At 41.4% G+C, this 27,329-nt stretch overlaps 1 protein-coding gene across 9 annotated transcripts in view; it reads right to left on the bottom strand.

Annotated features, from left to right (window-relative positions):
* Positions 1 to 27,329, bottom strand: part of eys (eyes shut homolog) — a 400,588-nt gene that overhangs the window by 303,039 nt on the left and 70,220 nt on the right. For 5 of the 9 annotated variants that reach the window (XR_006924828.1, XM_046842744.1, XM_046842742.1 and 2 more), the window contains exons 5-6: positions 8,687 to 8,841; positions 7,070 to 7,323 (exon numbers count right to left, since the gene is read on the bottom strand). Coding sequence is in view for 8 of the 9 variants with exons in the window: in XM_046842744.1 (XP_046698700.1) it covers positions 7,070 to 7,323; positions 8,687 to 8,841 (409 nt within the window). In the remaining variant the exon portion in view is untranslated. Of the gene's footprint in view, positions 1 to 7,069; positions 7,324 to 8,686; positions 8,853 to 27,329 lie in introns of all 9 variants that reach the window. The other 4 variants (XM_046842749.1, XM_046842750.1, XM_046842748.1 and 1 more) reach the window with 2 other exon arrangements.

Here is a 27,329-nt window from a genome sequence, read left to right as displayed (position 1 = left end):
TCGTTTAAAAAACCTCTACTACAACCGATAAGCTAGTAATAGCTCTATTTACCCTATATTATAACCGTTTGCCCCATAATACAGTATGTTTATCAACCCAGTTACACACCCAGTAACTACATAATATACCTATTAACCCACCAATTAAGCCAATAATACACCTATTTACTCATAATACACCCCTTTGGCCGATGCTTTATTTATTACCTCAGTATAGGTAACTTTATAATCTGACTATTTACCCTATAATATACTTATTAACCCACGAATACAACAATAAACCCTCTACTACACTCACTAACCCAGTAATACACATTTTACCCCATATAACACACCTATTTGCCCCATAAGGTGCCTATCAATCGGTATATATATGGTAAACACTGTGCTTTTACCATGGTGATTTTATACAGTGTAAATGTATGTGAGTCCCACAGGTGCCCTCATTACTGCTACCATATCGAGTACAAAAAAAAAAAGAAAAAACTTTCTTTCGGCTTCTCCCATTAGGGGTCGCAACAGCGGATCATCTGCATGTTTGATTTGGCATGTTTTTATGCTGGATGCCCTTCCTAACGCAACCCTCCCCATTTATCTGGGCTTGGGACCGGCACTAAGAGTGGCTGGGGTTGGTTTCCTGACCAGGGATCAAACCCGGGCCATAGCAGTGAGAGCGCCGCATCCTAACCACTAGACCACCAGGAACCCCATATTGAGTACAATAAAATACTGAATTTAAAAATGTAACGTATTGCAGCAATATTAACTGTAAAAGACACTTTATTATTCAGTTTATAGCTGGTTGGAAAGTAGAACAGGGACGTGGGCATGGAGATACTATTGCTGTGATTTTCTTGGCTTCTCCAAAAGTGAAAAGTGTTGCCAGCAGAGATCAAATAAAAGCTCACAAGGCAAACAAATTCAGCTGATGAGCCTCTCATCACTCTCAACAGAAAGGTTTCTGTGCATCTTGAAAAAAAAAAACGGCACATTGCTCCCTGCGCAGATCTGCGTGCCAAATCTTCAAACAAGGCATCATCCTAATTAATCTTCGGATGCGCTTTACATTTCATGTGTCATCATTCTGCACTTCGTCGTAAGCATCATAGTCAGTAATTACATAATTGGTTTGGTGGGTTGGCAGCTCCTTTTAATTAGTCCACCTGCAATTACACCTTTCTACCACTATACTCGTCACATGTACTTTTACAACAGTGAAATTATTTCCTTACATATCCCATCGATGTTTGGAAGCTGGGGTCAGAGCACACGGTCAGCCATGATACAGCGCCCCTAGAGCACAGATGATTAAGGACCTTGCTCAAGGTCCCTAAAAGTGGCACCTTGTCAATATCGGGGCTTGAACCCACACCTGCCGATCAGTAACCTAGAGCCTTAAACACTAACCTACCACCAATCTATGAACAAAAAAAACTCTCAAAGCTGTCTGACTTATTTCCCCATTATTTTTATTTCAAAATCTAGATTTATTGGTCTAACTCAGGGAAGATGTATATCTGCAAAGCCATTTCTGAAGCCAATGCATGCAAACCAGTCCAGTTGTGAAGGACCACTTTGTCTTGTTGAGAGGCACTCATTTATCTGTCTGTTGCTGTCAAAGTGAATGAAATGATGGCTGATAAAATAATGCAGGAGTACATTTACATTTATGGCAATGTTATTTTTATAATTTCCACAAATTCCACCGCCTAGGTTCCAGAACAGAGAAGGGTTTTAAAGTATGTCTTCCTTGCACCCTAAGAAATGATGGGACCAGTCGAGCAGTGTTTAAAAATCAGAGGAATCATTGGTGCAGTGTAGGTGTGTGTGGATACAGTTCTAACACCCACCTATAAAAAATAGAATCAGCTGGGTTAGTGCATGTGGATAAGTTATAAGAAGTCTTATCCGCCTCTAAATGCAAGAATCCAAAGATGAGTAGAATCAAAGAGCTCTCTGGAGACCTTTGGTTGTGCAACATAATATCACAATCATTTGTTCCCAACAGATTTTGCATCTCCTAAATGTTTCTGGAAGCACCACTGAGCCATTTTTCATAAGTGGAATGAAGATCACTTTACTATCAACCAGCCATTCATAGAAGTTCCTCTCAAGAATTCTGATCAGGGAGTCTAAAGTTAAGACAGAATACTAGTCCAAGGTCTTAGCAGCATTCAGAAAGAGAAAACTATGGGCAATGACATAGGCACCTCAGAATATCTCTCCATTATTGAAGGCTTCACTATCCATTATAAAGTTTTTTGAAGTTTGCTACACTTTTTGCCTGCATATTTCTGAAAGAATGTAATCTGGTCAGATGAGACCAAAATCGAACTTTTTGGCAATAATATAACAGAGCATGTTTGAAGGAGAATTGGCTCTGCATATGACCCTAAAAATACCATTCCAACAGTGAAGTTTGAACTTGGAGTCACCACGGTATGAGGCTGGTATTTGCAGAATCCATATTATTAAAGTGAAGATGAATGGAACCATGTCTCAGAAAATTCTTGAAATGAATCTGTTGCCATCTACTACTATGATCAATGAGACAATGGGTGGACCTTCCAGAAGTACATAGAATGATCCAAAACATGCTAAGAAGTAGAACCTTCCAGAGAAAAAAAATAAAGCTGTTAGAATTGGCCAAGTCAGTGGCATGAATTTATTTTTATTTTATTTTATTATTTTCAATTTGAGTGTCCCGGGTTACAGGAAGCAGAAATTTAAACAGCTTTCTCAAAAACAACTTGTAGTTTCCATTTCGACCTACAGTAGGAGCAATAATAAATCTATGGAGCGGAATGAAGCACTGAGCACACAGCGAATGAGGAATTTTATGAGGCTCAAAATTTATTGAACTGCTGATTTATGTGGTTGCGCTCTCCTCCACCTGGCCCTACGGATGAGCCACCATTGTAGTAATTGCAAACATTTTCATTTCTGATGGTGGTTCAGTGCTATGCAAAGTTCTAACAAGCCTCTAAAAATGAGATCTTCATGCAGTTAGAGTAGGTAGTTATTACAGATTAAATACATGAGCTTGCTTCAGACCACATTACGAATTCTTTTTATTTTATATTCCCCTTTAAGCATGCATAGTTAGCTGTTAATAACCTTCTAACATTCAGAACTCAGACTTGACTGCAGTTTTAGGTCTGTTTGTTCTTGACCACCAGGGGGGGTTTCTTTAATGTATTTAAATTCAATTCAACACATTTTTATTTGTACAGCAGTTTTAACAATGGACTTTGTCTCAAAGCAGCTTTACAAAGATAAAGCGGTTATGAAAGTATGTATATGTTTGTTTCTTAAAAAAGTTAATCACATTTGATTTGGCACATTTTACACTTGATGCCCTTCCTAACGCAACTCCTAATTTATCCGGGCTTAGGACCTGCCCTAAGAGTGCACTGCCTTGTGCAACCCTAATGGTGGGATTGGATGGTGGTCTGTAGGATGGCTTTGGAAAAGAAGAAGAGGAGAGTGGGGAATGAAAAAAGAATAAGACGGTGGAAACTGAAGGAGAAAGACTGTAGTGTGAGGTAAAGGGAAGAGGTCAGACAGGGGCTCGGTGGTGGTGAAGAGGTGCTGGATGATTGGACAACTACTGCAGAAGTGATAAAGGAGACACCTAGAAAAGTACTTGGTGTGACCTCTGGAAAGAGAATGAGGTGAAGGTGGAATGAGGAAGTGCGGGAGAGCATAAGGAGAAAGAGGTTGGCAAAACAGAATTCGGACCAGCTGGGAATTATGTGCTACAAGTGAGGAGAGTGTGTTTAGAAGGTGGATGGAGTATTTTGAGCAGCTGATGAATGAGAAAAATGAGAGAGAGAGAAGGTTGGATGATGTGGAGATGGTGAAGCAGGAAGTGGATAGGATCAGTAGGGAGAAAGAGAGAGGAGCGATTAAGAGGAAAAAGGGTGGAAATTCGTTTGGACCAGATGACATACCAGGTGAAGCATGGAGATGTTTAGGAGAGATGGCAGTGGAGTTTTTAACAAGATTCTGGAAGGTGTGAGGATGTCTGAGGAATGAAGAAGGATTGTGCTGGAACCAATTTTAAAGAATAAGGAAGATGTGCAGACCTGCAGTATCTACAGAGAATAAAGTTGATCAGTCACACCATGAAGTTATGGAAAAGAGTATTGGAAGCCAGCTGAGAGAAGAGGTGACCATCTGTGAGCGATAGTATGGTTAATGAAGAGGAAGAGCACAACAAATGCATTATTTGCTTTGAGAATATTGATGGAGAAGTATAGAGAAGGTCGGAAGGGGTTGCATTGTCTGTTTGTGGATCTAGAGAAAGCGTACAACTGGGTGGTGAGAGAGGAGTTGTGGAGTTGTATGAGGAAGTCAGGTGTGGCAGACAAGTATGTAAGGGTGCTACAGGACATGTATAAGGACAGTGTGACAGCAGTGAAGTGTGCAGTAGAAACGACAGACTGGTTCAAGGTGGAGGTTAGACTGCATCAAGGATCGGCTCTGAGCCCTTTCTTGTTTGCAGTGGGATGGACAGGTTGACAGACGAGGTAAGACAGGAGTCCCCATGGACTATGATGTTTGCGGATGATATTGTTATTTGTGGTGAGAGTAGGGAGCAGGTTGAGAAGAGCCTGGAGAGGTGGGAAATGAAAGTCAGTAGGAGTAAGACAGAGTACATGTGTGTGAATGAGAGGGGGGAAGGGAGGGTTTGCGGTTGCAGGGGGAAGAGGTGGAGAAGGTGGCGAAGTTCAGGTACCAACAGTGCAAAGTAATAAAGAGTGGCAGGAGTGATTTGTGATAGAAGAGTATCTGTGAGAGTAAAAGGGAAAGTTTATAGGACTTTGGTGAGACCTGCGATGTTGTATGGTTTAAAGACAGTGGCATTAAGTAAGAGAGAGGATGGTGGAGCTGGAGGTAGCAGAGCTGAAGATGTTGAACTTTTCATTACGAGTGACGACAATGGACAGGATTAGAAATCAGTTTATTAGAAGGACAGCGCATGTAGGACATTTTGGGGACAAAGTGAGAGAGGCCCGATTAAGATGGTTTGGACATGTGCAGAGGAGGGATATGGGGTATATAGGTAGGGAAATGCTGAGGATGGAGCCACCCGGAAGGAGGAAAAGAGAAAAGCCAAGGAGGAGGTTTATAGATGTGGTGAAGAAAGACATGCAGGTAGTTGGTTTGAAAGTGGCAAGGAACACCTCTCTGAGATTGCATTAAGAAAAAACATAGAGAGGAACCAGACTCTAAAGTAAACCCATCTTTATGAAGATCCAACTTCATCATTAGCACCAAATGCCCATTCATGAGAGTTCCATCATTGTAAAAAGTGTTTAGTGATATGTGATTAAATGCAACCTGAGGTCCTGAGCCATTGTAGTCAATTTTTGACATTATCTACAGTCCAAATCCATCCTCAAATCTCCCATGTCGATCAGTAATCTCATGGATCACCAGGCCGTTGATGCAGAACCACCCTCAGCTGCACAGAGTGGCTTCCAATCGATGAGAATCCTGTCCGGAGTTAGCGTGCCGAGACAAACGTGGTCCCTGGTTGGTCATCTTTAACCTCATTTCCATTCTCAATTTGCCCAGTATTAGAGGAAGTGAGATTTTTAGACACATTAATAAATATGTACCATCTAGGACACAGCTTGAGTGCCTGTAACTCTGGCATTTTACCATGGTTGTCTTTTGCTTATGGTTTTTGTCAGCATGTAGCAGCATGGGCATTGTCGACGTATGAATTTATAAATACAAACTTATTTCAAAACAGAATGAAATGTTTTTTTTTTTTCTTTTATCTGCCAGACCCACATTGAGTTTGTAAAAAGACAATGACCAATGACCTAATTTACTTCAACAAGAACTCTGTTGTTCTGTACATGTCAGATTTGACCAACCACTACTTCCCACATCAGAGCAAAACATGCCTCATATCAGAAGTAGCTAAACCGACCCTGGGAATAAACTGACCCAGGTGTTTACTGCAAAACGTCCAGTGGTTATTTAGCATCAAAGCATTAGTGGATCTCAGATCTCATATCTCCATATGATCTGAATAGCCTGGCCAGAAATTCAGCTTAAGCAGATGTGCAAGTTGACTCTAAATACTTTCCCTTCACAAACGAGTGAGTAACAGCAAACGTTGATGGCACGTATTCACCATTGTTTCGATAAGCGCATGCAATGCCGCAACTTTTATTTTTGCATTCATAGAGTTGTATTTATTTCCTCCCAAGATGCAGACATGTATTCATTTCTCTTGAATTAAAGATGGAGAGGGTATAGTATGGAGAGCTGGCTATAGTCTTGTCTAAGTATTTCCAATAGGGATTAAACTCTGGGCTCTGTAGTGTGTATGAGTGTATGAGTGTGAAAATGATGTCTCAGGGTCCTTAACCACTCTTTCACAATTTACGACCGATTAATCCTGGAATTGTTATCTTGGAATATGCCTGTGCTGTCAGGAAAGAAAAAACATAGACCTGACCAGTTGAAGTAGCCCCAGATACTAAAACTGCCACCACATGATGGGTGCATCACTTCATTCGCTTCACTTCTTATGCGCCCTAAAACATCCATCACTCGAACCATGGGCATTTTGACTCATCAGGCCACGTGACCTTTTCCATTGTTTTAGAAACCAAACTTTAAGCTCCATAAAAATGTATTTTTTTTTTTTTTTTTTTTAGATTAGCATCATTGATCATTTTTTGTGATTTGATTTCACTCAAGTGATTTGATTTTACTGAAGTGAAGTTGAATTCTGATCATGATCAGTTCCTTCTTGAAAATGATCGTTTATCACAATCTTACAGGTTTTAATAACGTGTTGGGCAGTTATTAACTTATAACTTTTTACCGACAGACCAACAGACAGACAGACAGACAGACCGACAGACCGACAGACCGACAGATAGATAGACAGATAGATAGATAGATAGATAGATAGATAGATAGATAGATAGATAGATAGATAGATAGATAGATAGATAGATGTGTACTAACTTCTAATACAGCTTCTTTTTCCAATCTTAGCATCTCTCAGCAAAGGCACTCTACAATCTGTGAAGCTCACCTTCAAATCCAGCAGCACAGGGGCACCAGTAACTGGCAACAATATCCATGCAGGTGGCACCATTAGCACAGGGGGAACTCTTGCATTCATCTGTCTTGATCTCGCAGAAGACTCCTGTGTACCGTGGCTGGCAGAAGCAGATGTAGTGCTGCTGGTCCTCAGAGACGCTGTGTATGTCCGAGCGTAGTTGTTTAATAAGGAGGGAAATATCAAGCTCGCAGTGAACCCTAGTGTATCCGTGGTCACACTGACAACTGTCAATTTAGTAACAAAAAAAATCAATTTTAAATCCTTGTCCATATATCTTGTGATGTATTATTTAACCCTTTTACACTTGTTACCTGTTTATATACAGAATCTATAACAAAGATGTTTATCTCCATAACTGAGGCAGATGCAATTTAATTTTCAATGCAATACAATTCACCCATATAGCAAACCAACACAATACGATTCAATGCAATTCGATGCAATGAAAAAAAAATATGATGCTCTGCCAATTCAATACAGTACAGATAGTCCGCTTTTATATATTCCGCAGCTTCTCACTTCTAACGCATGGCCTCTTTCACAAACAGTGCAGACAAAAGAAAAGATTTCTGGCTCGTTTTGTCTCTAGGAAGATGCAGCTCTACCTCTGCCATGTTAATCTGTATTCTATGTGACTCTCAGAACACACCTCGGCCTCTGTAGTGTTGTGATACATCTGGCATATTTACTTATGATTATCTATAAATAAATTGTCTTTTACCGACCCAAATACGTCGAAAAACAATGCATCGCGATACAAATGCTAACGTGTATCCGACGCACTTTTTTTTTTTTTTTTCGATGCATCACATCCTTATGCCGATACACCGATTAGAATCGCTGAATCCCTAAAATATACACATAATTATACTGGTCATATAGCAAAATTTAGCAAAAAAAAGTTCTCTGACACACTGAAAAAAGACATTTCCCCAGATATTTTCTCAGAAATTCCCCAGATTTCCATCTAATTAAGCATCTAACGAACAAATCCTATGGAGGAACCACCTCAAAGTTATACAAATTATATACAGTTATAACAGCGAACCTTTAGAGATCTGTTGGAGAGTTGTTTTGGCAGCACAAGGAGGAACTACACAATATTGCTGTTAGCAGGTGGTTTTAATGCTATGGCTGACTGGTGTACGTTTTCATTCAGTGTTCTGTTTATGCACTGCTGTACTTTAGACATATTTTTAAGCAAGCGTTTTGTTTTGCCCTTGCACAGTGGGATGCGGATGCTGATTAGAAATCCAACATGCAAAACAAGAAGAAAAATCTTATATAATCATGTTTGCCAGTGGAGACCATATAAGCAAAGAATAACTATCACGATTAAAAATGTAAATTGGGTTCGTGTTATTACTGACTATATACACCCACTGATTGCGGTTCTAGACATCATGGTTTGTATTCAGCTGCAGATAAGCTGCAGAGTAATTTTAACATACATAAGGCAGGATATATTGCTTATAATTATAAAAAAAAAAGAAGCATTTTTTTATCTGTTGACATCATTGCTGACATGCTGACAATGTGAAACACAGATTTTTTTTATTTCCAGAAAAATAAGTTGCAGGTGCTTACCTGTACCCGGCAACTTTGTTGACACAAGTGGCCCCGTTCTGACACCGATGCTGTGTACAGTCATTAACGTTTATTAAACGTGTCCAACCTGGCGCACAAATGCAGCTGTGACTGCTGATGCTGTCGACGAAACACAGTCTTCCATTGCTGCACACCTGCAAGAAATCTGATTAATTTAAAAGCTATTACTATTTTGCAAATGCACATACAGTAGATATCAATGCGATTTGGGTTTTATTACCAAAAGCTCACTTTATACATTACAAATTCTTCATTCTGATTGGTTGGAAGGTGTTGATTCTTTTTTATCAACAATAATTAATGTTTATAGTCAGCTCTAAAAATTTATACGAATTCATTTATTCTAATATATTAGCAGTAATCAACCTCTTCAGAGCATAATAAATTCTAATAATTAGAAAACAAAGGTTTAGTTACATACAGTGAGGAAAATAAGTATTTGAACACCCTGATATTTTGCAAGTTCTCCCACTTAGAAATCATGGAGGGGTCTGAAATTGTCATCGTAGGTGCATGTCCACTGTGAGAGACATAATCTAAAAAAAAAAATACGGGGAAATTGCCAAGCAGCTTGGTGAAAAAAGGTCCACTGTTGGAGCAATCATTAAAAAATGGAAGAAGCTAAACATGACTGTCAATCTCCCTCGGACTGGGGCTCTATGCAAGATCTCACCTCGTGGGGTCTCAATGATCCTAAGGAAGGTGAGAAATCAGCCCAGAACTACACAGGAGGAGCTGGTCAATGACCTGAAAAGAGCTGGGACCACCGTTTCCAAGGTTAATGTTGGTAATACACTAAGACGTCATGGTTTGAAATCATGCATGGCACGGAAGGTTCCCCTGCTTAAACCAGCACATGTCCAGGCACGTCTTAAGTTTGCCAATGACCATTTGGATGATCCAGAGGAGTCATGCGAGAAAGTCATGTGGTCAGATGAGACCAAAATAGAACTTTTGGGTCATAATTCCACTAAACGTGTTTGGAGGAAGAAGAATGATGAGTACCATCCCAAGAACACCATCCCTACTTTGAAGCATGGGGGTGGTAGCATCATGCTTTGGGGGTGTTTTTCTGCACATGGGACAGGGCGACTGCACTATACTTAGGAGAGGATGACCAGGGCCATGTATTGCGAGATTTTGGGGAACAACCTCCTTCCCTCAGTTAGAGCATTGAAGATGGGTCGAGGCTGGGTCTTCCAACATGACAATGACCAAGCACACAGCCAGGATAACCAAGGAGTGGCTCTGTAAGAAGCATATCAAGGTTCTGGCATGGCCTAGCCAGTCTCCAGACCTAAACCCAATAGAGAATCTTTGGAGGGAGCTCAAACTCCGTGTTTCTCAGCAACAGGCCAGAAACCTGACTGATCTAGAGAAGATCTGTGTGGAGGAGTGGGCCAAAATCCCTCCTGCAGTGTGTGCAAACCTGGTGAAAAACTACAGGAAACGTTTGACCTCTGTAATTGCAAACAAAGGCTCCTGTACCAAATATTAACATTGACTTTCTCAGGTGTTCAAATACTTATTTGCAGCTGTTTCATACAAATAAATAGTTAAAAAATCATACATTGTGATTTCTGGATTTTTTTTTTAGATTATGTCTCTTACAGTGGACATGCACCTACGATGACAATTTCAGATCCCTCCATGATTTCTAAGTGGGAGAACTTGCAGGGAATTCAAATACTTTTTTTCCTCACCGTAGCTACAATACTTCATAGTCCAAAAAGTGGAAATTTACCTTTGGCATCATAAAGCAATACAAAAGTACATGAAAACAGTAAAAACAATTAAACTTGAGTACAAAAGTGAGTGCACCCATAACGTTTTAGCAACCATTTATCTTCTCGAGGGACAATACTACAGAAATTAAATGGATATATTTTAGAGGAGTCAATGTGCAGCTTATGTAGCATTACAGATTTACTGTCCTCTGAAATTAACTAAACATACAGCTATTATTGTCAAAATAGCTGGCAACAAAAGTGAGTACACCCTCAGTAATAACAGCTGCAAATCCACATGGTCTATTCATAATGTTCATGTTTTTGTCTGCTTGACAGAACCATTCATATGTGTGTATCTCATATCAGAGCAGTTAAAATTTGATGCTTTGAGTTCACTTCTCTCACACTGACCACTGGATGTTCAACATGGTACCTCATGGTAAAGACTCTCTGAGGATTTGAGAATTAGAATTGTTGCTCTCCAATAAGATGCCCAGGCTATAAGAATATCGGTAACACCCTGACACTGAGTTTCAGTACAGTGGTCAGGGCCATACAGAGGTTTCCAAGACATGTTTCACTTGAAACAGGCCTTGCAAAGGTTAATCAAATAATTTAAATCTTGTGCTTTGCATCAAGTGCAGAAGCTGTTTCAATCAACAGATGCATGAGTGATGCAGGATTGCTTTAGAGGTTGCAAAAGCAGAAGGTCTGCTAGTCAGTGTTTAGATGCCGCACCCAGCAACAAGTCGTCCCAGAAGTAGCCTCTTCTGAAGCTGGCTGAAACTTGTCCAAGAGCATGAATTACTGGAACGATGTCCTGTGGTCTGATGAGACTAAGATGAACTTGTTTGGCTCAGATGGTGTCCAGTATGTGTGGTGACGCCCTGGTAAGGAGGACTAACAAAATTGTGTCTTGCCTACAGTCAAGCATGGTGGTGGTAGCATCATGGTCTGGGGCTGCATGGGTGCTGCTGATACTATAGAACTGCGGTTCATTGAGGGAAACATGTATTCCAACATGTACTGTGACATTCTGAAGCAGAACATAATGCCCTCACTTCAGAAACTGGGCAGAACTTCAGTTTTCCAACTTAATAACGACCCCAAACACACCGCTGAGATGACTCTAGGTGGAGATAAAGGTGAAGGTGATGGAGTGGCCAAGTATGTCTCCAAACCTGAACCCTCTTGAGCACCTGTGAGGATCCTCAAGCAGAAGAACAGCACCATGTTTCTAACATCCAGCAGCTCCATGATGTCATTATGGAGGAGCGGAAGAGGATCCCAGCAACAATTCTATGCCCAGGATTAAGGCAGCGCGAGATAACATTTGTGCACACACAAAATATTCACACTATGGTCAGAGTTTTGACATGTTCATTACTCTAAAGTAATTATTGCTAAAATGTGAGGGGTGTACTTACTTGTGATGCTGTTTTGTTTCCCTTTTTTTCTCCTTTTTATCGATATTTCTGATGAACATATGTATAATAAACTTCAATGTAAAGCGTACATGTATCAGGGTTTCTGCAGGATTCACCAAGTCAAACAAGACATTTTAAGACAATTGAGAATGAAATTTAAGACCTGTATCACCACATCAGAAAAATCACACACACACAGATACGTTGTTAGCGACTGGCCTTAACCGAGCATAATAATGACCCCAAACACAACGCAATGATGACAACTGCCTTACACATTGACTACTCTAAAGTATATCCAATTTTCCCTTGAGAACATATATTCCTGACTCAGCATTCAGTGAATGCTTATAAATAGTTATGTGGCAAAGAATGTAAGTAGGTGCATATATATATATATATATATATATATATATATATATATATATATATATATATATATATATATATATATATATATATATATATACACACCCATAGATAGATGATATAGATAGATAGATAGATAGATAGATAGATAGATAGATAGATAGATAGATAGATAGATAGATAGATAGATAGATAGATAGATAGATAGATAGATAGATAGTAATTACTAGATTTTTATTTTGCTAGAAGAGGTTAATTACTTATAATGTTTCATAATAAATGTATTTATATTTGAGTTTGTATAGATAATGGAAGGAGATTCCAGTGCTTTCTGTCAGAGTTTTTATTTTTTTGCGAATAAATAACAACTTGTTATTAATTATTTGTAACTGATATTAGTGAACATTAAAAAGTACTGTAAGAAAAAAGCTGGGATTAACATTAAGTTAAGACAACATTAAGTCACTTTCTAAAATGTTTCCAGCATGATGCCTTACTCATTAAATAATACCCCAAATGAGCAATAAATGGAAATCACTATCATAGCATAAGTAGAATAAAGCACTTAAGGCTTTAACTGTATTTATAAGACTTGTTTTATTCATTTTTCATAAAGAACAAAAATACATTTATAGTAAATCTCCATTTATTGTACAACTCCATGCAGTCATCTCACACTTTCTGAGTTCACATACTACACCTGAGCAGTTATTATATAAGTCAGCAGAAGCAAAAAAAACCCCACACAATCCCACTGTAAGCAAATCATCACATCATCGGCATGTCAACTATAACATTCTCGCCCCCACTTAAAACCACGTGTCTTTCCAACGGCTTTTCTGTAATACTGAAAGAATGTCAGGCCTTGGACAGGCTTTCAAAAGATCAATGCTGATTTCCAAAGTAGCACAGGAACAATATGTAATGGTTTTCCACTGAACATGAGATCAAGAAGTAGTTGGAGTTCAGTCAACTAACCTGTAGGGGGTGGGGATGTGGTCTGAGACACACATAATGCAGGTCGTCAGGCGTGTCGACACGCTGCGTTCCCGCAAGACATGTGACATTTGGCAGTCTGCATGTGTTCACATTGACCTCGAAGTTCAATCCAGTAAACGCTGACAGGGAAAATAATACTAGGAATCATATAATCTGAACTTCCCGGTAACACTGAACTACATTAGGAATTACACTGCATTAAAGTGAAGTCAGACTTCAGTGTTGGAAATGATCAACTATTAGTTAACACATTCATCAGCCTCTGGGCTGCTAACCTGGATTCCAACTGAATTACGCTGACAACAACAACACAAAAAAGCAATGCAGAGAGATGAACATCAAGAAATAACTTAAGAAGGTTCTTTATATAGTTCAGGCTTTATAAGATAAAGCTCAGTAGCTCATCTTGGGGAAAAAAACAATATACATTGCAGTTTCAAAGAGAAATTATTGTGTACTGGACAGTTTCTATTGTTAAATGGACTGTACAACTTAAATTTAATTGATTTGAAAATACAGTAATTTGTAGTTTTATGCTTTGGGACATAATAAGAATCATCTGGTCCATATCAGGTCTTAGACTTTGGTAAAAACAACCACAGATCAACAACACATGACATTATTATTATTATTATTATTATTATTATTATTATTATTATCATTATTATTATTCTAAATATATCTATTTAATTGTTGGCATTTTTTAAATGGTATCCATACCTTGGCACTATATACTCTGTGTGTGTGTGTGTGTGTGTGTGTGTGTGTGTGTGTATATATATATATATATATATATATATATATATATATATATATATATATATATATATATATATATATATATATACGGATGCTTTATGCAAATGTGTGTTTAATATTAGTGAAACCACCCTCAACATAGAGCATGGAGACTAGACATGTTTTATAGGTCATAGATGTTTTTTTCAAAGAACGTGAAAAAAGAACATAGAAATACCAGGTTCCCCTTTACTTCTCCTCCTTTGCACTAAGCAATTTTTCTTACACAAGCCTGTTCATTTTCAGATGCCATCTCAGAGCAGCTCATAAAAATATTCTTGTAAATGTTTTGAAGTAATTATGGTGTTTTTAATGACATAAATTATCAGGACACCAAATGGAGTTCCCCTTCAGGAACTCAAGCTGCGTCGAAACGCTATGGGAATGCCCCTGCGTGACCGCGCTCTGAACCACGTGTGTAATCTGACCAATAGGCGTTTGGAACGTGACGTCATCAGCGGGCGACGTTGCGTAAACAGGAAGCTACAAATGGCAGCGAGGTGGCGTCGATTGCTCTCATTGTAGCCGCATGGCTATGCGCACGCTTCGCTCCCGGAGAGCGCTCTTTGAGAGGAGCTCTCTCCCTCGCGGCTCCGGTCCCGCTCTCGCCGAGGCGAAGCGGCGCCGGCGCTCGTGGGGCTCGCAGGCCGATTTAGCGGCTGGGTTGGAGTCGGATGAGTCCGCTTCAGCTTCGTCGGCTGAATTGAGCTTCGGCTCTATTGGGGAAGCAGGCCCGATGGCTGCTTCTTCTCCCGGTACGAGCAGCGCGGCATTACATGTCTCTCTCTCCGAGGAGGGTGAGCTGATGGATTCTAGCGAGCCCGTGGAGCCCTCTCAGCCTGTGCTGTACGAGGAGCTCCTCGAGGTCGTGACACGAGCCGTTGCTAAGCTGGATCTAGCTTGGCGGTGGAGCAGCAGAGACAGCGCACCCAGTAAGCTGGATGGCGTTTTCTGCGTCCTGTGTCGCTTCCTCGGCGCCGGGGCCTGCCGTTTTTTCCTGATCTGCACGGCGAGGTGTCCAGTTCTTGGGAAACCCCATACTCAGCGCGTGCTTCGCCGCACCACTCCTCGATTTATGCGAATGTGGTTGGGGCTAAGGCGTGCGGCTATGGGGCGATGCCGCGTGTCGAAGGGATGCTAGCTAGCTACCTCTCTCCTAGCGTAGCATCGTCGCTAAAGGCTCCGGTGTTCCCTACTAAACCGCTACGTGCTACATCGGCTTTAGTGGGGAGGGCTTACGCGGCAGCAGGTCAGGCTGCGGGATGTCTCCACACCATGGGTGTGTTGCAGGCATACCAGGCTGACCTGCTGCGTGACAGATGAGGACTTAGCTCCGGGGCCACCGACATTAAGGAGTTATGTCGCGCTGCCGACCTAACCCTTCGGGCCACGAAGCACACAGCGTGGGCCGTTGGTCAGTCCATGGCGGCCCTGGTAGCCACAGAGCGGCATCTGTGGCTCACCCTGTCCGACCTCCCGGACAAGGATCGAGCTGTGCTCTTGAACGCACCGATGGCTCCTCCTGGTCTGTTTGGTGACGCCGTGACGGCGGTCGTGAACAGGTTTCAGGAGTCTAAGAAGCAGTCGGCGGCGTTTCAGCAGTACCTCCCTCGCCGGTCACGTGGGGCTGGTCGGCGCCAGCCTGGTCCTTCCGGGCACCGCGAAGCACAGAAACACACAGCTCTGGGCCCAAGAAGGAGAGGGCTGACCTGGGGGTCACCCTCGGCTCCAGCAAACGGGCCGTGGTGCGGAAATCCTGACGATTTTCGGTCGAGGGGGCGGAGTTCGCCTCACGCTACGGTGCCCGTCCCTCCCCCGCACCACCAGGAGGCCGGGCCGTGGACTCTGCCACAGGATGTGCTTCAGAGCGCGGCCGCCCTCCAGTGGGTGTCTCCCTCCACTTCTGCCCAAAGTCTCAGTACGGATGGGGGAGCCCCGCCGCCTCTTTCGAGGTGGCTTCAGCTGCAGGGCTGCTCTGAGTGGGTCAGAGGCCAGTCCCGAGGGGCGGGTTCCCCTGAGGAACTTTCTGGCAGCTTGGGAGGTGCTGCCAGGAGTCTCCCGGTGGGTCCTGCGGACCATAGAAGGGGGTTACGCACTGCAGTTCGCGTCCTCTCCTCCTCGTTGTTCCGAAGAAGGATGGGGGGTTGCGTCCCATTCTGGATCTTCGCTCCTTGAACCGCTCTCTCAGGAGACTCAGGTTCAGGATGCTCACCCTCAAGGGGGTCGTGACGCATATCAGGTCCGGGGACTGGTTCGTCACTATAGATCTGAAGGACGCATACTTTCACATCTCCATCCTTCCTGCACACAGGAGGTTCCTGAGGTTTGCTTTCAGGGGCGTAGCATACCAATATCGGGTCCTCCCGTTCGGTCTGGCACTCTCACCCCGCACCTTCACGTTGTGCGTCGATGCTGCACTGGCCCCGCTGCGGCTTCAGGGCATCCGCATTGTGAATTACATCGACGATTGGTTGATCATGGCTCCTCGAGCACCAGGCGATTCGGCATCGAGATGTCGTCCTCTCCTGCATGAAGGTGCTTGGGTTTCGGCTAAACGCCAGAAAGAGCGTGCTTTCTCCTGCACAGAGAACCACCTTTTGGGCGTGGTATGGACGCGCCAGGATGCAGGCACAGTTGTCGCCTGCTCGGGTCGAAGTCATCCCACGGCCGTCAGGAGGGTGCGGGAAGGCCAGCCACTCACTGTCGGCAGTTCCAGAGGCTGCTAGGGCTCATGGCGGCAGCATCCAGCATAGTTCGCTCGGGCTCCTGCACATGAGGCCCCTCAGTGGTGGCTCCAGGGCAGGGGTTCTCCTCAGGGAAACCCGCATCGCACTATCAAGGTCTCATGGCGTGCCCTTGAGCCTTGGATGTCTGGAAAGACCGGACATTCCTGTCCCGTGGCCCGGTGTTGGGGGTTCCGAGGCCGAGGCCCTCACTCTCTAGGCAGGGTCTGGTCAGTGTGGCGTGATTGGACACTCGTTCCCATAGCGTTTCGACGCAGCTCGAGTTCCTGAAGGGGAACGTCTCTAGGTTACGACCGTAACCCTAGTTCCCCGAGGAACGAGACGCTGAGTCTCCGTGCCACACTTCCTGCATCCCTGCGGCGCTTACCTTCTCTCGCAGGAGCTAGCGTCTGGTCCATCTCGCAGCCATTTGTAGCTTCCTGTTTACGCGACATCGCCCGCTGATGACGTCACGTTCCAAACGCCTATTGGTCAGATTACACAGGTGGTTCAGAGCGCGGTCACGCAGGGGCGTTCCCATAGCGTTTCGACGCAGCGTCTCGTTCCCTCGGGGAACTAGGGTTACGGTCGTAACCTAGAGACGTTATGTTTCCACACGGACGGTTTTAATTGTCGGATGCGTGCATCATGGCATATTTTGGTGCTTGATTTGAAACTTGCTACATCAGTAAAACAAATGTTTATTGAGTAAAAAAAGTTTCTGTGGAGCAAATTTATATCTGAGCAATGAAAGGATGTCGTAAATAAATGTGTTGCGTTGAAGATAATTTATATATATATATATATATATATATATATATATATATATATATATATATATATATTTTATCTTAATAAAAATGGTCAGAAATGAAATTAGTGCAGTTAAAATTAATTTGCATTTATGTGTTCATTTTAACAGCTTTGATATATATGTCCTAAACATATTGAATATTTTTTTATTTATCATTTTTTTCAGCAGCAGAAGCAGTAGCAGCGGCAGGTGAAACAAAGAAATCATTATTTATATTATCCTCTAATATCATACATCATTTTCAACAACTCCGAAACGTATATCTTGTGAGTCATTCATACATGTATGTTTTTTTTTCAGTTCGACTGGAGTCTAAGAGTGAAGACAGCTGGGCAAAAATGCTGTCATTAATCTCTCAGGCATGTTGTTTGAAAGCCAGCCAAGTGACTGCATTAGAGCAGCAGATGTAAAAAAAAAAAAAAAACACTAAGGGTAAACTTTCTGAATTTTCTGACAATACTGACATGTAAATACGGGTTGTGACATTTTGAAAGCTACTAGTCAATCCAAGTGGCACAACTACCACAATTACCATGCTGAACCAAAACGCACTAGTCCCTGCATGTTCCAGCGTGCTGGCAAGGCCTGGGTCCACACTCATCTACCGTAATTTCCAGACTATTAAACGCACCCACTGAAACTAATGAACTTTACACAGGCTTTAATGAAAGACAGTGTCTGTTACACGGCTTGTATCTAAACAGTAGCCGACCAAGAAAGTCATTGTTCACTGTCTTCCTCCTTCCTCTCACAACTATTTATCTCGGGAGTTTATCTTCTGGCATCGTCGTGCGTTTAAAAATCACCATCGGTGAAACTTTTCTCCCGATGCCGTGCAGCTCGGAACACAGGTGAAGTGTGTTTTTTCATGCCCGGTTGTTACGAATGATTCACATTTCCTGTAGACAGTCCGAGTGACAGTCAGAAGAACCTCATCCATATTTATGATGTGGTGCGGCCCGATTCAGTGGGAGCGCATCTGATTTAATATAAAGAGTTTCATTGGTGCACCTGAACCCGTTCGGCAATTTCATTGGTCTAATGTTATGGGGCTCAGTTTTTTGGCTTGAAGTTTGTGAAACCGGGAAAAACCTATAAATTAGCCGCTTCGTTGTTTAAGCCGCAGGGTTCAAAACGTGGGAAAAAAGTAGCGGCTTATAGTCCGGAAAATACGGTATTTCCACCTCACAGTGGCATCCTAAAGGAAAGAGTGAAGTGAGCAGAAATAGTAGTGTGTAGAGTCTAATAGAATTTGATTTGCGATGACCAATCTTATTTTAAGATCGGACACTCTAATGGTTTCCACTACACATTCCATTACAAAGTATCAGCAGTTAAGCATTAAATCCATTACCAAATAATTGTCCATTTCATGCTCTACTTCATTAACACATTATCATCAAACCAAGGACTCGGCTGTAAAAACATCCAGATACTGAGTGGCATCCTGTTGGTCTCTACTGGTGCCCAGCAGATATCAGCATGTGATCTACAAATTCTTGCAAGTGTTCTTTTGGCCCATGATAGTATCTGAACTAACATGACAGTAGAGACCCCACAGGGACGATAACAGCTTACTAAAACTAATCATCCAATTATAAACATTACACATTCATTCATTAGTGTTTCTAGGGTTTTTGTATTGAATTGAAATATGTTCTGCTTTTCATTCATATGCTTCCAGTCCTTGAGACAATGGGAGTCCATCTGTCCAGCAGCATGAACTGGGCAAAAAATCAAGTCATGCAAAAGGACAATCATCCCATGCACTCCAGCAAATCAACATAAGAGCAGCTTAAATATGAAGTCGTTGAAATGGCTACACCTTAACCATTGAGAACATTAATATACTGTGGTGAGATCGTAAAAAAATGTCCTCAAACATCAATGAAATAAAGCCATATTCTAAAGAAATGCGGGGTAAAATCAATCCCAGAGAATGTAAGAGATAAAGTCATTTGGAAAATGTTTTACATTCACTTCATGTTATAATATATCATCTGACTTGTGGAGTGTATTTCTTTTTCTGAATTGTGAGAGGATTAAAACTTTATTTTGGCTTCTCCCATTAGGGGTCGCCACAGCGGATCATCCGCATGTTTGATTTGGCACGTTTTTACGCTGGATGCCCTTCCTAACGCAACCCTCCTCACTTATCCGGGTTTGGGACCGGCAAGAGTGGCTGGGGTTGGTTCCCTGACCGGGGATCAAACCCGGGCCGCAGCGGTGAGAGCGCCGCATCCTAACCACTAGACCACCAGGGGACCTGAATTGTGAGAGGATTAAACTTTATTATTCCCAAGACTGTGTATATACACTCATCCTCCACTTTATTATCTGTACAACAGCATATTCATGTGGTTATCGAATCAGCCTAATGCTCACATCAAACATCAGAATGAAGAAAATTGTGTGTTATGAAGTGGCCAATGTGGTTCCAGTGACTCGAAGTTTACTGGTTTGAGCATTTCAGAAAGAACTAAACTCCTGAACTTTTTTATAAAAACAAGCAAAAAAAAAATCTGAGGCTGAATCTGAATCTGAAAGCTAAAACACCTTATGAACATGAGAAATTAGAGAACAATAAACAAGCAGGTCTGAGCTGATCGGATGTCTATATTGACCTTACCCAAACTTTCATATACAGTATACATTATTGGGTACTTCAGACAAATATATATATATATATTTATTTTTTCTTAAATTGAATTAGAAACAATTTTGTAATTAGAACATAATTACATTGCCCCACTTTAGAAATCACACATAGTACATATTAGCTTATATGCTTTATTTACTTATAAACTTCCCTTTTTATAAATGGCTTCTAAATGTATGACCTAATCCTCTTGTGGAACCAGTCTGCCCCTGAGAAGGTTTGAATTTATAGATTTGGTGTCTTGGTTAACAAATCCCGAAAGTCTCTTTTTTGACGTATGGACAAATCCAAGAACCTGTCAAAAAATCATCAATCCGATCCAGACCACTCACAAAGATCCAGTTCCAGTTCATCAAACACCTTCAATGAGAGATAAATTGGAATCCGAATGCACTGGGATTGATTTCCGGGTGACAACATTTGCTCACAGAGCCTTTCGACATTACAGCAGCTTGCACACACACACACACACACACACACACACACACACACACACACACACACAGGCGAGCTTCAACAAACTGAAATTGGTTCATCTCTTGGTCCAGCTCAAGCATCTAATTCAAAAACCACATCATTTGCTCAGAGAAGAAAGCCAAAACAACATCAGCTCGTTTATGGTGGGATCTTCATCTTAAGCCCACTTCATTCTCCTCTTTTTTTTCTGAGCTGAATGAATTCTGTTTGGGCTAATCATATTACTAGCAACTTCTTTCATGTCATATAAAAGTCTGTGAAATTGTGCTACGGCAAAATCTTTTATAAATGATAACTGTTGCCAGGAACATGAAGCGAACTGATTAAACAAAGACAATGCCATGTTTTGCTGTACGATCATATGAGGCCAGATTTTTACATTTCCATCTAATTATTAATCCAGCAATGGCATGCTAACAGTGGGATTCATAAAAGGAAGATCTTCTAACTACACTGTAAGCGATGCTGGTGGATTATTGATGTTTTAGGGCTGTTTTGCAGCTTGGGGTACAAAGACATAAATCCAAACATAAATCCAAATCAACACAGAAATCGTTGCGGAACACAAAATCAATATTTTGCAACCATCATCTGAGTATCCTGATATTAACCCTGTGAAAGGCTGCGGTTACACTGTGAAGATCTCATACACATTCGAGATTAAAATAAAAACACGAAGCCTCGGACTTTATACGATCTAACATAACATTTGCACTGTGAGCATTAGCACGGCAAGCGGAGAGAGAAATTAAAAACGGATTCCTCCGACGGTCTGCCGAGAGACTTTCGAGCTGCCAGGAAGTGATGAATGCGAGATAGTGTCATCACTGCAGCATTAAAGATTTGAAGCCTGCACAGAATAAAAGCTGCAAAAACAGCAAAGGAGATACTCACGAAATGTCATCTGTTGAGAAAGATAAAAGTCAGCTATGAGGAGGGAATGCAGGAGAATACTTACGAGGCGAAAATTTCTGGAGGGGAAAAAATGTGCAAATCTATTTCATTAGAAGTGTCAAATCATAAGAAGCTTATTTATAATTCAGTCATGTCCACCATGACAGAAATATGAGTCTGTTTCACTGTAAGAATGCGGCATGGAAAATTCATTCGATTTTATTGCTAATCTAATCTTATATTCCTTTTTCTCACTCATATCTGTACTATATGTATATGCGTATATATATATCAAACCAATGTATAGTCAATTAATTTATTTATGTATATGTAATTATTAGAAGATGCATTACACTTTGAGAGACCTATAATTTGTGACCAATATTTTATATGTAGATCGGTTTCTTCTCGCTAAACTGTTGCTACGTGAATATGCCGTATCACAACACTACAGAGGCCGAGGCGTGTCCTGAGAGTCACATAGAATACAGATCTACATGGCGGAGGTAGAACTGCATCTTCCTGCAGACAGAATAGGTAAAAATATCTGGTTTTATTTAATCATTTTTTTTTTTTGCACTACAAAAGGAACTACATGAAGTTTCTCTCTTTTGCTATATATAAACACACACACACACATACAGTACATACACACACACACACACACACACACACACACATATATATATATATATATATATATATATATACAGTGGAACCCGGTTATCTCGCCCTCGGTTATCTCGACAACCCTATTAAGTCGACGTTTTTGAAGTGGAACCGCCAAATTCTCGCTTTTCTAAGCATTTTTTATCGGTTATGTCGACTTTTTTTATGTCGCGGAACCCTGATATCTCGAGCACAAGGGGGGAAAAATTAGAAATTTTAACGTCAGTTATGTCGATCAGCACTGTGCAGCCGCAGAAGAACTTCGCGAAAGTGGCGGAAAAATCAAACCTTACAGATACTACAGGTGTTTGTATTGTATACTGGTGAATCTCTGCTGTTAGTAAGTGCACATATGCATTTTTTGTTAAATGTTATGCGATGAACAGGGCGGCGCTCCGGCCGACTCCTTACCGGCCGTCGCTCCCACCGAGCGCGAGCGAGCAGGGTAAGGAGCACGGCTCTCGGTAAGAGTTGAAGCCGGAGCTTCAGAGAAAGCGGCCGAAAGCACCTGCCACGCCCCTTCAGCCGTTACGTTTGAGACTTTTCTGTCCCTCGTTTTGGTTTCGGGTTCGGTTTTGGATCTTCCGGGGTTTTTTTCCGGCTTCTCTCTCTCTCTCTCTCTCTCTCTCTCTCCCCTCGGCATCGCGGACGTAAGTTTTTTCGGACACTTTGCTTTGTGTGTTTGTGCGGATTACTTCAGCCTGATGGTCATAAGTTTTCAGAAACTTAGTTACTGTTTATTTTTCTTTTTTTTTCCACATGTGGACTAAATGTGAGACGGCACTGTGCAGCCGCTGTTTTTTTTTTTTGAGCGATCTGTGTGTTTATAATGTTGGAGAATATAATAAAGGTTTGTATGGAGAATGGACGGTGGTTTGTATTGTATACTGGTAAATCTCTGCTGTTAGTAGGTGCACTTATGCCTTTTGTTGTTAACAAACGTATGTACATTTTTATAGCATGCCTTCATCAAACAAATCGTAGCAACGCTGTTGTGTAAAAAACCCTCCAAAAACACGTGCATGCACATTCTCATTTATTAACGCACATCATGTACATAAAGAAATTTCAAGCACGTTAATATATTGCCGCCATTTTGATTTTCGTTTATCTCGATTATCGGTTACCTTGATGCTTTTTGGCGACCCCCTAGGACATCGACATAACCGGGTTCCACTGTATATATATATATATATATATATATATATATATATATATATATATATATATATATATATATAGAGAGAGAGAGAGAGAGAGCGAGAGAGAGAGAGAGAGACGGCCTACCGACAGGAGATTAAAAACCTGGAGAGATGGTGCCAGGAGAGCAACCTTCTCCTAAACGTAAGCAAGACTAAGGAGTTGATAGTGGACTTTAGCACGAAGTAGGATCGGTCATACCATCCGCTAAACATCAACGGAACCCCAGTGGAGCGAAGGGACAGTTTCCGGTACCTAGGTGTTCACATCACACATGACCTGTCTTAGTCCTGTCACATCAACACCCAGGTGAAGAAGCCTGGCAGCGTCTGTACCATCTAAGACGCTTAAGGGACTTTAAACTTCCCTCTCAGGTGCTAAAGACTTTCTACACCGGCACCTTTGATAGGTTCCTGACGAGAAGCATCACTTCCTGGTTCGGGAACAGCACCATGCAGGACAGGTGAGCCCTCCAGAGGGTGGTGCCGTCAGCTGAATGTACCATCCACACCGAGCTTCCTAACCTGCAGGACATCTACAGCACAGGGTGCCGGACCAGAGCCAGGAAGATTGTGAAGGACCTCAGCCATTCCAACAATGGACTCTTTTCTCTGTTGCGTTCAGGGAGGCGCTTCCGCTCCTTGAAAGCAAACACAGAGGAAATGAGGAGGAGCTTCTTCTCGCAGGCCATTCGGAGTTTAAACCAGGAAACACCCAGGATCTAGTACTGACCTATCTCTCCATTTCCTGCAGAACTTTTTTGCACTATGACACTTTAATCTCTAGACTGTCACTTTAACTCTGGACTAAAGTGCACTTTATACCACACCATACTGCACACAGACACTTTAAGGACAATCATGTTAATCAATATAAATTTTTACTGTCATACGCATCCATGTATATACACATATTTTCACATATATCTTCAGAAATTTGATATTTTAAAAAGGTTATACTTTTTATTTATCTACCTTCTTTTTTATTCTTGGTTTATTTTTTCTTTATGCTTGAATGCCGGACCGTCGTAAAAAGCATTTCACTGCACGTCGTACTCTGTATGTGTATGTGACAAATAAAATTTGATTTGATTATGATTTTATACTTTTGCTGGAGATAATATGTAACTAGTACTTTCATATTTCTCTAACTACCCCTTTGACCCTCATCCATACACATTTGTCATTGTTAAATGAAACTCCTAGGTTACTGTTGTGTGTAGGTAGATAGATGTGGAGTAGGTGGTTGGTAGCTTAGTGGTTAAGTAATTGGACTTTGGATCCGAAGGTCATAAGTTCAAAGCCCAGCCACACCAAGCTACCACTCCTGGGCCCCTAAACCAGGCCTTTAATCCCAGAGCTGCTCAGTTGTATGAACGATATAAATGTAAGTCACTCTGGATAAGGGGATGAATAGATGCATATGGATAAGAATAGTCGAGCTCAACTACTCAAGTTCAGGTATTATACAACAATCAGCTAATCCCAAATCAGGCTTAATGTAAAGCAGTAGTTTGCAAAGATGGCGTAATGCTACGGTTTTCTCAGGAATGCTAGAAGGTTCTGGGTCAAAGTTCAGATTTATCCCAGCTAACTTTGTTAGTATCACAGCCCAAACACCTTCATCATGGTGGAGAACAACACAATCTTATTTCCTCTCTAGATGTCAACTGTGGGTTTATTGCTATTCAGTGATTCCCTGTAGGTTCACATGTAGGTGGGGGTGTCACAGTGGGGGCTGTTTTTCTGGTAAAAATTTGGATGTTGCGTAGTTGACAAAGCTCAGTTTGTCTTTAGCTTGACCTGCACAATCTGTATATAACCCCAATGGACATCTCCATTTCCATGCAGATATTGCTCACCTTCTGTTATTACCTTGCTTGTGTGCTGTATAATCCAAGTTGCATGAAAAGGACTGGCCTTTATTGTAATGATTAGGACTTTAAGTCATAGGGCATGTGACATTCTTACCTTTCTACCTTATGGTGCATACATATTCTGCAATCTTCATTAATCTTTATCTCAGACACGGCAGCTACTATCACATTTCACTAGCTTGTACTTTCTTACCCTTTTGTCTGGTATGATACAAATTCATCAGCTTCCACCTTAATACTGATTGTACAATTACACAGCTACTCTAAATCCTACCCTAATCTAGCTTTTCCTCTTATTATCCTCCAAAATTTCTGAGTATATTCCAGAGACACGGCATGCACTCTAATAACGCACTGTAATCACAGGTGTCGGTGAATAATGCAGCTTCCGGTTTCTCTTCCCCACTTGATTATTACCAATCATTTTGACCATTCCATAATTTGGCTACTCGTGCAGAATGGTGCCAAGGCAATGTTCCTTTCTTTTCTAATGAGCTTGCATCCGATCCATAATTTCTTGCAATCCAGATAATAGACGACTTTATCTACCCACCATTTTTATCAGGATTTCCCAGCAGGGCCAACAATTTTCTCAAGAAATTTAAGTTTGCACTGTGATGCACTTTCTTGAGGTTTCAACAATTTGTAGCTGGATTTAATGACATTTCCGGTAAGTTCTTCTTCTAGATGCATATTCTAGGTGCATCAAGAGCTCATGTGCTTTATTGTTACTTTGTAATTGCTAGGATATTAGTTTCGACTCTGTTTAATTCGGACACAGATTATGTCTGTGTCCATACTCATACCCAAATAAGACTTCCTAATTCAGGTTTAATTGTTTTTTGTGTGTGTGTTCCAAAAAAAAAAAATGGTTCTTCTTAAAACTGGAGCAACATACAGTAAGCATGCCCATATGCCCGTATCACTGGCACAATAATCCCCATAAAGCTTCTTCCTGCCAGTTTTTATAAATAGGCTTAAAGGGATTAATTGAACTGATAGCATGTGATGGATCCTTATGCAGTAGGATTTGCTGTGCTGTCACCATCTTAATCATTTTTTCTTTATTTTACAATACAAGACCTACACTATTGGGGTCATGCCTAAAATGTGTATTATACTGTCTTTGTGAATATGAAATGACATTTGAATGTGCTGCCGAAATAAATAAATAAAAAGTCCTCCTACTCCTTCTTCTTGCTTATTGACAGGCGAGTCGATGTTGGTTATTAAAACTGAAGTGCCTGCATCTGTTGAAAATGTTTGCCACCTATCAATAAAGGAACAAACAGGCAACTGTCCCCCAAACTCCTGGGCACCATGGAGACTTAAATTCAAGAGGGTGGCTCTTGAAAAACTGGCTTGATCATCTGCACCTCCTCTATGACTTTTTTGATTGCTACCACAACCATAACGTTATACTCTCTTGTAAGGTCTTATGTGTTTAAGCAATTATACATGAGGGACAGATGTTATTATACGGTAAATCAACTACTATATATATATATATATATATATACAACTGTGTCGGAAATGGTGGTGAGTGAAAGGGAGGACCCAAGTGCAGAATGCAAGAAGAGTAATTGTGAAAGAAGTCTTTAAGAAGGGGAGTGAGCAAAGTAACAAAAGTACAAAATATGGGCAAGAGCAAAAACACAGTCCAAAAAAAACAGTCCGTATTCTAAAAGCAGGCAGCCAGAACCAAAAATCAGAAATCATTCTGAAAATAAAAAATTCTGAAAACCGACCTATAGAGCAACAAAAGGGCAAAGCAAAAACACAAACCAAAAAAACAAGCCCAAGTCCAAATCAGTGCAGAAACAGAGCAGAGCTGGGGTCAGGGTCAGGGTCAGGAACAGGATCCAGAAAAGAAACAGGATCTGAATCAGGAGTAGGAACAGGACCCAGAACAGACAAGGTGGCAAGAGTACATTCAGGGACTTGGGAAGCCGATGAGATAATCTGGCCAAATGTCTTAGGTGTCTTT

The sequence above is a fragment of the Silurus meridionalis genome, chromosome 28, assembly GCF_014805685.1.
Source record: "Silurus meridionalis isolate SWU-2019-XX chromosome 28, ASM1480568v1, whole genome shotgun sequence".
Taxonomy (NCBI): Eukaryota; Metazoa; Chordata; class Actinopteri; order Siluriformes; family Siluridae; genus Silurus; species Silurus meridionalis.
Note: the sequence above shows the minus strand (reverse complement) of the source record. Positions and strands in the feature narration are given on the sequence as shown.